At 21.4% G+C, this 13,574-nt stretch overlaps 1 protein-coding gene across 1 annotated transcript in view; it reads left to right on the top strand.

Moving 5' to 3' along the window:
• The window catches only part of Cam (Calmodulin), an 82,137-nt gene that overhangs the window by 31,989 nt on the left and 36,574 nt on the right, over window positions 1-13,574 (top strand). The window contains exon 3 of the mRNA XM_075310211.1: window positions 4,466-4,640. Within this exon, the coding sequence (XP_075166326.1) occupies window positions 4,466-4,640 (175 nt within the window). The remainder of the gene's footprint in view (window positions 1-4,465; window positions 4,641-13,574) is intronic.

The following is a 13,574-nucleotide window of genomic DNA, read 5'->3' as shown; positions in this document are numbered from 1 at the left end:
CTATAGAAATAAAATTTTGCCGAAATTTTCTATAGAAATAAAATTTTGAAAAAAATTTCTATAGAAATAAAATTTAAACAAAATTTTCTATAGAAATAAAATTTTTGACGAAACTTTCTATAGAAATAAAATTTTGACAATATTTTCTATAGAAATAAAATTTTAACAAAATTTTTTATAGAAATAAAATTTTGACAAAATTTTCTATGGAAATAAAATTTTGACAAAATTTTCTATAAAAATAAAATTTGACAAAATTTTCTATAGAAATAAAATTTTGCCGAAATTTTCTATAGAAATAAAATTTTGAAAAAAATTTCTATAGAAATAAAATTTAAACAAAATTTTCTATAGAAATAAAATTTTTGACGAAACTTTCTATAGAAATAAAATTTTGACAATATTTGCTATAGAAATAAAATTTTAACAAAATTTTCTATAGAAATAAAATTTTTGACGAAACTTCCTATAGAAATAAAATTTTGACAATATTTTCTATAGAAATAAAATTTTTACAAAATTTCCTTTAGAAATAAAATTTTGACTAAATTTTCTATAGAAATAAAATTTTAACAAAATTTTCTATAGAAATAACATTTTGAAAAAATTTTCTATAGAAATAAAATTTTAACAAAATTTTCTATAGAAATAAAATTTTGACAAAATTTTCTATAGAAATAAAATTTTGACAAAATTTTCTATAGAAATAAAATTTTGACAAAATTTTCTATAGAAATAAAATTTTTGACGAAACTTTCTATAGAAATAAAATTTTCACAAAATTTTCTATAGAAATAAAATTTTTACAAAATTTCCTTAAGAAATAAAATTTTGACTAAATTTTCTATAGAAATAAAATTTTAACAAAATTTTCTATAGAAATAACATTTTGACAAAATTTTCTATAGAAATAAAATTTTGACAAAATTTTTTAAAGAAATAAAATTTTGACCAAACTTTCTATTGAAATATAATTTCGACAAAATTTTCTATTGAAATAAAATTTTGACAAAATTTTCTAAAAAAAAAATTGACAAAATTTTCTATAAAAATAAAATTTGACAAAATTTTCTATGGAAATAAAAGTTTGACGAAATTTTCTATAGAAATAAAATTTTGACAAAATTTTCTATAGAAATAAAATTTTGCCGAAATTTTCTATAGAAATAAAATTTTGACAAAATTTTCTATAGAAATAAAATTTTGACAAAATTTTCTATAGAAATAAAATTTTTGGCAAAGTTGTTTGTCTATAGAAATAAAATTTTTGACAAAACTTTCTTTAAAAATTTTTTTATGACAAAATTTTCTATAGAAATAAAATTTTGACAAATTTTTCTATAGCAATAAAATTTTGACAATATTTTCTAAAGAAATAAAATGTTGACAAAATTTTCTATAGAGATAAAATTTTGACAAAATTCTCTATAAAAATAAAATATTGACAAAATTTTCTATGGAAATAAAATGTTGACAATTTTTTCTATAGAAATAAAATGTGGAGAAAATTTTCTATAAAAATACAATTTTGACGAAATTTTCAATAGAAACAAAAATTTTGACAAAATTTTGTATAGAAATAAAATTTTGAGGAAATTTTCTATAGAAATAAAATTTTGACAAAAGTTTTGTATAGAAATAAAATTTTAACAAAATTTCCTATAGAAATAAAATTTTGAAAAAATTTTCTATAGGAATAAAATGTTGACAAAATTTTCTATAGAAATGATTTTTTGACAAAATTTTCTATAAAAATGAAATGTTGAAAAAATTTTCTATAGAAATAAAATTTTGACAAAATTTGCTATAGAAATAAAATGTTCACAAAATTTTCTATAGAATTAAAATTTTGACAAAATTTTCTATAGAAATAAAATTTTCACAAAATTTTCTATAGAAATAACATTTTTGTAAAAGTAGTAACTTACCTTTGTTTGCACAAGCTAAAGTCATTAAAACATTTAAAATGTAACATATTTACAATATTAGAGCTATTTATACATTTTTTTTAATGTGATAGATTTAGGTAAAATTTGGTAGATTGTTTTTGGCACGAGGTAGTAGGGCAAAAGAATAAAAAATATAAAATAAAATAAAATAAAATAAAAAAGTATGTTATTTTTCCAACACTCATCATAATATTGGATGAATTACATCAAATTCGAAAAAGGTTAAATATCCACATTTCATAATCCTTGAATGAACATCCATTTTCCAAATTGCCGATGTGTTGCTGCTACAAAAAACGCTAAAGGTTAAATGTCGCATATTTCATCCAGTTTACAATCGCAATAATTCGCAAAATTGCAGATGTGTTAATGTTACAAAAATAAACGCTAAAATAGCAGCACTCATAGAAAAAAGTCTACACAAAAAACCACAATCTGAGTCTGCGTTTATTTTTTTGTTAAAAAAAAAATGTTGAATGTCCATATTTCATTCAGCTTGAAATTCAACCATTTACAAAATTGCAGATGTGTCGAAATAGCAGCAGTCTATTTTTGCAGTTATATTTTTTTCTTAACTCGCTTAATTTTTTTATGATTTTGAAATGTTACCCAAAAATATAAATTAAATGAAAATTATTATTAGTTTTATCCAGTATATTCAAACTTTTTGGGTCAAATAAGAAGGATTTTATTAATGACTCGGAGTCTGTTGTTGTTATACGAGTCCTTAAGTTTTACTCAACAGTGGGTGTAATATTTTTGTTGTTTTCAAACATTTTTTCCCGATGAAGTCTTTCAATGAAAAGACGAAATATTGAATACAAAAAGCTCGTTTTTATCAATAATTTTAATTGGAATTAAATTAATGTTTAAAAATAAAATTAAAAAAGTTAGTCCACCTATTTTCCCTGCATCCCATCATGACCCAAAAAGTTGAAATTTAACAAATTGTTTTTTTTTTTTTTTATTTGATTGTAAGAAAAACCAAAAAAATCCGCCTTTTCATCTATATTTTCCCTATGTCCATCTATTTGCATCTCATCTAATAACATTCCAAATGTCAATATTTTCCAAACTATAGCCGTATTTTTTTTTTTATTTATAAAAATGTGTGCCACTTTTTTTTGAAATTATGTACCATCAGTGACACCTTTTGTGCCACGTTTTAGGAATTCTGAACAATAGCGCTAGTGGAATATCACGACGCCAATCTTTTAAAAAAGTCCAAAAATTGATTTTTCCAAATTTGCTTCATTTCATCAAAAATCAAAGCTTGAAATTAACATGGGAGACCGCGATTTACCTACTAAAGAAAATTTTCATTGCATATCGTCAGGCGATATGCAATATTTTTCGCTTCATACCACTATGATATATGAAGAAAAAAAGTGCTCAAAAAAACATTTTCTTAGCCTCTTAATAAAATATTTTCTAAAATTACTCATCCATCCATTGAATTGATTATAATGAAGTTTTAATCCCCGTGTATTTGGTATTCAGAAGCAGAAGCAGTTAATGGGGCACATAGAGTTTTAAAATTCATTTTGTTTTCTACCAAGCCAAGCCATACATGCCATTTATATGTAAATATATCATATCAGCAATCTATTGACGTCAACCGATATTACCTTCAAGACCCGAAAGAAAGAGAATGACCGAGCGACCTCCTCCTCCCTAGAATAATGTGTGATGTTATTTTGAAATTTAACACCTTTTTCTTGGTGATAATGGTGTTGCTGTTATTGTTGCAGTTGGGTTTTTTTTTTTTTGGTAGTGGGAGCTTGGTAGGGCCATTCTAATGGCTTGCGCTTATTTATTTACGCCATGAAATTTGCATTCCTCTCGTAATTGTATATTCATACCTACCTCCCAATAACAATAGTCGTGATTGTTATATAGAACGATTTGGAAATGAGTTTAAAAAAAAATATTGAGTTGTGTGAAATCGTTTAGCATTTGCTTAACAATTCAAATTACTTACTGACACATACACAAAAAACAATTAGGAGGAGAAAAAAACAACATACGAAAAAATTGATAGAAAAAAAAAACAACCGACAAGGAATAAAAATAAATCCAAGTTTGTGGGTATAACAAATAGAAGGAATTTTACCATAGAGATTTTGGGGCTAGTTTAGAAATAACCTAGCCAATAAAGGTTCCAGCAATAAGAAGCCGGTTTTGTAAGATTTTTTTCATAAAATCGTGGCAAAAGGGAGGTTATCTTTTCTCCCTCTGAAGTTTTTTTTTTGTAATCATATTTTTTGAGGTTTTAAATCGAGTGTGAGAATTTTTTTGTAAACGGAAACCAAATCATATTTGAGAAAAAAAAATGGTAATTATTGAATCTAAACCACATATTAGAATGTGGTGGGCCACCACAGCCCCCCATGTTGAACACAAATAAATCTTGCTTTTTTTTCATAAACGTTTCTCATGTTTTTCCTTTTTTTAATTTAATCGTTTGTGGTTTATGGTAATCTAATGTTCATAATATTTTTTTTTGTTCGTTATAGGCCGATCAACTAACAGAAGAACAAATCGCCGAATTCAAAGAAGCCTTCTCACTATTCGATAAAGATGGCGATGGCACCATCACAACAAAGGAATTGGGCACAGTCATGAGATCACTTGGTCAAAATCCCACAGAAGCAGAATTACAGGATATGATCAATGAAGTCGATGCTGATGGTAAGTTAATTGTTAAAGGCATTTTATAAATTATTTTATAGCTAAAATAAGAGGTTAGGAGGGGGAACATGTGATTACAAATTTAATAGTAGGGAAAGACAGGCATTATATACTTACTGGCATCGAACATTCCATAAGGACAATCCATTTAGTATTGTATAATTTTTGGTGGAGAACAAACACCAGTTAAGTTGTACCACCAGCCTGTACATCTGTACCGTTAAGGTGTACCAGCCTGTACATCTAAATTTTGAGTATCATAAAAAAGTTCTTGTTTTTTGTTTTTTTTTAATATTTGAAGAAATCGACACTTTCATTGATCTACTAAAACTGGTAGATTGTTACTGTTTGGTAGAATGTTCGAATTCTTGATGTTTTGGTAGATTTTGCAAAATAGTCTCCCCAGTTAAGAGGTTATTCACAAATTTTCCATAGAAATAAAATTTTGCAAAAATTTTCTATTGACATAAAATTTTGCAAAAATTTTCTATTTGAAATAAAATTTTGCAAAAATTTTCTATAGAAATAAAATTTTGCACAAATTTTCTACAGAAACAAAATTTTAACGAAATTTTCTAAAGAAATAAAATTTTGACAAAATTTTCTACAGAAATAAAATTTTGCAAAAATTTTTGATAGAAATAAAATTTTGTCGAAATTTTTTATAGAAATAAAATTTTGAGAAAATTTTCTATTGAAATAAAATTTTAAAAATTTTTCTATAAAAATAAAATTTTGACAAAAATTTTCTATAGATAAAAAAATTTTGCCTAAAATTTTCTATAGAACTAAAATTTTGCAAAAAATTTCTGTAAAAATAATATTTTGACAAAAATTTTCTATTTTCTTGTAAAATTTTGCAAAAATCGACCAAAACATCAAGAAATCACCAATCTATCAAATAGTACAAAATCTACCAGGGTTGGTAGAATTTTAGCGACTGTGGCAACCGTGGTTATCTCCCCTTTACTGCTCTCAGTTTAATGTTATTAAGTATGATATAAAAAAAATTTAATATTTTTGTTTGTTTTGTTATGTCAAAAATAATTGGATTTTATGGGAAATTGGATTTTTTCGGCATTATCCTTTCTTTAATTATCTTTTTATCCTTTTATCTCATCGCTCAGATATTTTTTCCTTTTTGGCCATTTAAAAAAAAATATTTTTTTTTGCTTACTTCTTCACTACTCATTTTGTCCATAATAACTAACTGGTATTGTGTGGGTGGACAATAATGATGCAGTTCCACTTTTGTTTTGGCACAAAATCTAAAACTATTATGTAATAAAATACATATGTATGTTAATTATATATATATTTTTCCTTGTATATACTTGTAATACATTCAAACGTCAGCTTTACATTCGTGTAGAGACTAAAACTTGTTGTAAGTTACATATAACTTCTGTAAAGTATACGATTTACCCTGGATATATTTGAGAGCTTTTTTTTTGCTGTATTATGTATCGATGATGTATTCATTGCAGCAGAATTTTGGTTTTGGTCCTGTATACATATGGATGTATATGGAGTAGTTTCCCGGAGAATAAGAACCAAACTGTGCTAAGGCACATGCGCATTTCTATATTTATAGTCCTTTTTTCTGTGTACTAGATAAATATAGCACAGCGAAAAAAAAAGAATCTTCGGTTTAACTGAAACTCCATTTTCTGACAATAGTGTTAACAACTCTCCAAATTAAACCGAATGATGCGACATTCCACATATTTGAATATGAAAAATGTCAATTTCCTTGACTTACTCCATATATTATGGAAAATCGATGTTTTTGCAAAAAAAAAAATGTATCGAACTCGACCTTTTGTAATCAAGATCGACTTTAGATTTTCTATAGAAATAAAATTATGCCAAAATTTTTCTTTAGAAATAAAATTTTGCAATAATTTTCTATAGAAATAAAATTTTTCAATAATTTTCTATAGAAATAAAATTTTGCAAAATTTTTCTATAGAAATAAAATTATGCCAAAATTTTTCTTTAGAAATAAAATTTTGCAATAATTTTCTACAGAAATAAAATTTTGAAAAAATTTTCTATAGAAATAAAATTTTGAAAAAATTTTCTATAGAAATAACATTTTGAAAAAATTTTCTACACAAAAATAAAATTTTGCCAAAAATTTTCTATAGAAATACAATTTTGAGAATTTTTTTTCTATAGAAATAAACTTGTGCTAAAATTTTCTATAGAAATAAAATTGTGCAAAAATTTTCTATAGAAATAAAATTTTTCAATAATTTTCCATAGAAATAAAATTTTGCAAAAATTTTCTATAAAAATAAAATTTTGCAAAAATTTTCTAAACAAATAAAATGTTTACAAAATTTTCTAAAGAAATAATATTTTGACAAATTTTTCTAAAGAAATAATATTTTGACAACATTTTCTAAAGAAATAATATTTTGACAAAATTTTGAGAAAATTTTCTATAGGAATACAATTTTAAGAAAATTTTCTATAGAAATCAAAATTTGAGAAAATTAGAAAATAAATAAATTGAAATAAAATTTTGAGAAACTTTTCTATAGAAATAAAATTTTGAGAAAATTTTCTATAGAAATAAAATTTTGAGAAAATTTTCTATAGAAATAAAATTTTGAGAAAATTTTCTATAGAAATAAAATTTAAGAAAATTTTCTATAGAAATAAAATTTTGAGAAAATTTTCTATAGACATAAAATTTTGAGAAAATTTTCTATAGAAATAAAATTTTGAGAAAATTTTCTATAGACATAAAATTTTTCAATATAAAATTTTGAGAAAATTTTCTATAGAAATAAAATTTTGAAAAAAATTTTCTACAGAAATAAAATTATGAAATAAAAGTTTGCCAAAAGTTTTCTATAGAAATAAAATTTTGCAAAAATTTTCTATAGAAATACAATTTTGAGAAAATTTTCTATGGAAATAAAATTGTGCTAAAATTTTCTATAGAAATAAAATTGTGCAAAAATTTTCTATAGAAACAAAATTTTTCAATAATTTTCCATAGAATTTTTTTCCATAGCAAAAATTTTCTATAGAAATAAAATTTTGACAAAAATTTTCTATAGAAATAAAATTTTGAAAAAATTTCCATAGAAATAAAATTTTGAAAAAATTTTCTATAGAAATAAAATTTTACCAAAAATTTTCTATAGATATAAAATTTTGTAAAAATTTTCTATTGAAATAAAATTTTGAAAAAATTTCTATAGAAATAAAATTTTGTACAAATTTTCTATTGAAATAAAATTTTGAAAAAAATTTCTATAGAAAAAAAATTTGACAAAAATTTTTTATAGAAATAAAATTTTTAAAAAAAAAAAACTACAAATAAAATTTTACCAAAAATTTTCTATAAAAATAAAATTTTTCATTAATTTTCTATAGAAATAAAATTTTTCAATAATTTTCCATAGAAATAAAATTGTGCAAACATTTTCTATAAAATTTTTTTTTCTGTAAAAATACAATTTTGCAAAAATTTTCTAAAGAAATAAAATTTTTTGTTGATATTGTTGACCTTTTATTTTAATTTTTATGATTTTTATCTCATAATCTCGGCTGTAGATCTATAAATTAAACTCGAAATTGTGATCACCAGTAGAAAACCAGACAGCGAAGTAACAAGACATTGGATAAAATGTAAATGACAATAGTTTGACTTTAATTCGTGAATTTTGTAATTAACTTTTGTTTAATTTTGTAATTTGTAGCCTTGAAAACGGTCTGACGAAGTCAACCGAAATATCGGAAAATAAAAAACTAGAAACCAACAATTTCGAGTTTAATTTATAGATCTACAGCCGAGATTATGAGATAAAAATCATAAAAAAATAAAATTTTGACAAAATTTGCTAAAGAAATAATATTTTCACAAAATTTTGAGAAAATTTTCTATAGAAATCAATATTTGAGAAAATTTTCTATAGAAATAAAATTTTGAGAAAATTTTCTATAGAAATAAAATTTTGAGAAAATTTTCTATAGAAATAAAATTTTGACAAAATTTTCTATAAAAATAAAATTGTGCCAAAAATTTTCTATAGATATACAATTTTGTAAAAATTTTCTATAGAAATAAAATTTTGAAAAATTTTCTATCGAAATAAAATTTCGAAAAAAAAATCTATAGAAATAAAATTTTGAAAAAATTTTCTATAGAAATAAAATGTTTTATTTCTAAAGAAATAAAATTTTGCCAAAATTTTCTAAAGAAATAAAATTGTGAAAAATTTTCTATAGAAATAAAATTTTGACAAAAGTTTTCTGTACAAATAAAATTTTAACGATATTTTCTAAAGAAATAAAATTTTGACAAAATTTTCTAAAGAAATAAACTTTGACAAAATCTTGTATAGAAACGAAATTTTGATAAAATTTTCTAAAAAAAAAATAAAATTTCGACAACATTTTTATAGAAATGAAATTTTTCAATTTTTTTTTTATAGAAATCAAAATTTGAGAAAATTTTCTATAGAGAAAAAATTTTTTAAAAATTTTCTATCGAAATACAATTTTGACAAAAATTTTCTATAGAAATAAATCTTGTTCAAATTTTCCTTTCCCCTTTCCCCCACTCATTTACTTTGTTGTTTTCTGTTTTCTGAGGATTTTAACCTTTCCAAAAATAGATCTTTCTCTATATATTTGCTTACGCATATGCAAAAATGTAATATTCACAAAATATCTACGAAGCGACACGTCTCCTCTGCTGCAATTATCAACTGTGTCTACACCCCCCACTCCGTAGCAGTGCAATGCGCCGAGCAATAATACACCAAAGAAATTTTCGCTTACACACGTTTTGTTTTTTAGTATGAAGCGACACTTTTTTCCACAGTTGGTGAAAACAAAAAAAAAACATTTAAACCAAAACAAAAAAATTAAATACTAAAATAAAAACGACTGTAGATGCATTTATATGTACATTTATATGCACACTATTTTTACTTGTGAGTTTTATGAATAAAACACCTATAAAAAGATGATGAGTGGGAAATATATAGAAAAAAAAACAATAAAACAAAAATATTGAGGAATTTTCCGTAGATGTTGTGTGGTGGACAGACCCCAGTGCAAATTTGTTTGCAACTACCAGACAAACAAATTAATTAAAATTTTCCGTAAGTTTTTGTTTTTTGTTAGATATTTCAGTTTGTGGGTTAATATGGGTGATAATTAGCGTTAGTGGGAGGTTATGCTGTGTAACCCTCAAATAAACATGTTTTAACAGCAAAAATTTTAGTTGTTGCAGTTACGACTGAATAAATAAGATTATCTGCTAATATTCATATAGACAGAATTTTGTTGTTTTTTAATTAAATCCTGCGGATTTTTTCCTTTTTTAAGAAAGTAACATCTTTTGCCCCAAAAAATGAAGGCTCTCTTCTTAAGTTGTGCATATTTCTAAAATTATATTTCGGTCTCATTTAATGGACTTTGTCATTTCTCTGTAGCGTAAAAGGTTATCATTAAAAACCTGATAAGATATATTTCATCAAATGTTTATTCTATTCTTCTTTATTACTCATAATTTTTAATTATTTTAATTTAATATTCTGTCTTATATTGAAGAATATTTCTGAAGAATATTTATTATTTATTATCTTATCAATGCCGCCAATTGTTCTTATATATTATCTCAAAGACAAATTGATGGCACATGGGCTATTAATTAGGTACTTTCATTTAAAATTGATATTAAAATCATGTTAGTTGTTTTTTTGTCGAAAAAAATATCAGAAATAGAGTGATAGAACAATATTAAATAAAAAACTACAACTACAGTCGAACAACTTTTGAATGATCTATCGGTTATAACGAATAGTTTTTTAGATGCCAGAGATTATTCTTGAATGCTCATTAAAAAAATAGAAAATTTTATCAAAAGTTTATTTCTATAGAAAATTTTGTCAAAATTTTATCTCAATAGAACATTTTGTCAAAATTTTATCTCAATAGAAAATTTTGTCATAATTTTATCTCAATAGAAAATTTTTGCAAAATTTTATTTTATAGAAAATTTTTACAAAATTTTATATCTATAGAAATTTTTGGAAAATTTTGTGAACATTTTATTTATATAGAAAATTTTTGTGACATTTTATTTCTACAGAAAATTTTTGCAAAATTTTATTTCTATAGAAAATTTGTGCAAAATTTTATATCTATAGGAAATTTTGTCAAAAATTTATATCTATAGGAAATTTTGTCAAAAATTAATAATCAGAATAAAAATTTATTTCTATAGAAAATTTTTGAAGAATGCAAATTTATTATTTCTATAGAAAATTTTTGCAAAATTTTGTTTCTATAGGAAAATTTTGTCAAAATTGTATTTCTATACAAAAGTTTTGCAAAATTTTGTGAAAATTTTATTTTTATAGAAAATTTTTTGCAAAATTTTAATTCTATTGAAAATTTTTAATTCTCTAGAAAATTTTTGAAAAATTTTATTTCTATAGAAAATGTTTGCAAAATTTTGTCAAAATATTATTTCTATAGAAAATTTTGTCCAAATTTTTATTTCTATAGAAAATGTCAAAAATTTTGTTTCTATATAATATTATATCAAAATTTTTTGTTTCTATAGAAAATGTTGTCAAAAATTTATTTCTATAGAAAAATTTTCCAAAATGTTATATCTATAGAAAATTGTATAAAAATTTTATTTCTATAGAAAATTTTGTGAAAATTTTATTTCTTTAGAAAATTTTTGCAAAATTTTGTGAAAATTTTATTTTTATAGAAATTTTTTTTTGCAAAATTTTAATTCTATTGAAAATTTTCAATTCTATAGAAAATTTTTGAAAAATTTTATTTCTATAGAAAATGTTTGCAAAATTTTGTCAAAATTTTATTTATATAGATAATTTTGTCAAAATTTTATTTCTATAGAAAATTTTGTCAAAGTTTTATTTCTATAGAAAATTTTGTTAAAATTTTATTTCTATAGAAAATTTTGTCAAAATTGTATTTCAATAGAAAATTTTGGCAACATTTTATTTCTATAGAAAATTTTCTCAAAATTTTATTTCTATAGAAAATTTTTGCAAAATTTTAATTCTATTGAAAATTTTACTTCTATAGAAATTTTTTGCAAAATTTTATTTCTATAGAAAATTTTTGCAAAATTTTGTCAAAATTTTATTTATATAGAAAATTTTGTTAAAATTTATTTTCTACAGAAAATTTTGTCAAAATATTATTTCTATAGAAAATTTTGTCCAAATTTTTATTGTCAAAAATTTTGTTTCTATATAATATTATATCAAAATTTTTTGTTTCTATAGAAAATTTTGTCAAAATTTTATTTCTATAGAAAATGTTTGCAAAATTTTATTTCTATAGAAAATTTTTGGAAAATTTTATATCTATAGAAAGTTGTATAAAAAAAAATTGTCAAAATTTTGTTTCTTTAGAAAAGTTTTGTCAAAATTTTATTTCTATCGAAAATTGTTGCAAAATTTTATTTCTATAGAAAATTTTTGTCAAAATTTTATTTCTATAGAACATTTTTGCAAAATGTTACTTATGTAGCAAATTTTGTAAAAATTTTATTTCTATAGCAAATTGTTGCAAAATTTTATTTCTATAGCAAATTTTGTCAAAATTGTATCCCAATAGAACATTTTGTCAAAATTTTAACACAATAGAAAATTTTTGCAAAATGTATTTCTATAGAAAATTTTTGCAAAATTTTATTTTGTCAACATTTTATTTCTATAGCTAATTTTGTCAAAATTTTATTTCTATAGAAAATTTTTGCAAAATTTTATTTCTAACGAAAATTGTTGCAAAATTTTATTTCTATCGAAAATTTTTGTCAAAATTTTATTTCTATAGAACATTTTTGCAAAATGTTATTTATATAGCAAATTTTGTCAAAATTTTATTTCTATAGCAAATTGTTACAAAATTTTATTTCTATAGAAAATTTTGTCAACATTTTATTTCTATAGAAAATTTTGTCAAAATTTTATTTCTATAGAAAATTTTTGCAAAATTTTATTTCTATAGAAAATTTTTGCAAAATTTTATTTTTATAGAAAATTTTTGCAAAATTTATTTTCTATAGAAAATTTTTTGAAGATTTTTTTCTATAGAAAATTTTTGCAAAATTTTATATCTATAGAAAATTGTTAAAAAATTTTATTTCTATAGCAAATTTTGTCAACATTTTATTTCTCTAGCAAATTTTGTCAAAATTTTATTTCTATAGAAAATTTTGTCAAAATTTTATTTCTATCGAAAATTGTTGCAAAATTTTATTTCTATAGAAAATTTTTGTCAAAATTTTATTTCTATAGAACATTTTTGCAAAATGTTATTTATATAGCAAATTTTGTCAAAATTTTATTTCTATAGCAAATTGTTACAAAATTTTATTTCTATAGAAAATTTTGTCAACATTTTATTTCTATAGAAAATTTTGTCAAAATTTTATTTCTATAGAAAATTTTTGCAAAATTTTATTTCTATAGAAAATTTTTGCAAAATTTTATTTTTATAGAAAATTTTTGCAAAATTTATTTTCTATAGAAAATTTTTTGAAAATTTTTGCAAAATTTTATATCTATAGAAAATTGTTAAAAAAATTTTATTTCTATAGCAAATTTTGTCAACATTTTATTTCAATAGCAAATTTTGTCAAAATTTTATTTCTATAGAACATTTTTGCAAAATTTTATTTCTATCGAAAATTGTTACAAAATTTTATTTCTATAGAAAATTTTTGTCAAAATTTTATTTCTACAGAACATTTTTGCAAAATGTTATTTATATAACAAATTTTGTCAAAATTTTATTTCTATAGCATATTGTTATAAAATTTTATTTCTATAGAAAATTTTGTCAAAATTTTATTTCTATAGAAAATTTTGTCAAAATTTTATTTCTATAGAAAATTTTTGCAAAATTTTAATTCTA

The sequence above is a fragment of the Haematobia irritans genome, chromosome 5 (assembly GCF_050003625.1).
Source record: "Haematobia irritans isolate KBUSLIRL chromosome 5, ASM5000362v1, whole genome shotgun sequence".
Classification (NCBI taxonomy): Eukaryota; Metazoa; Arthropoda; class Insecta; order Diptera; family Muscidae; genus Haematobia; species Haematobia irritans.
The sequence above is the reverse complement of the archived record's forward strand: the minus strand, read 5'-3'. Positions and strand labels throughout refer to the sequence as shown.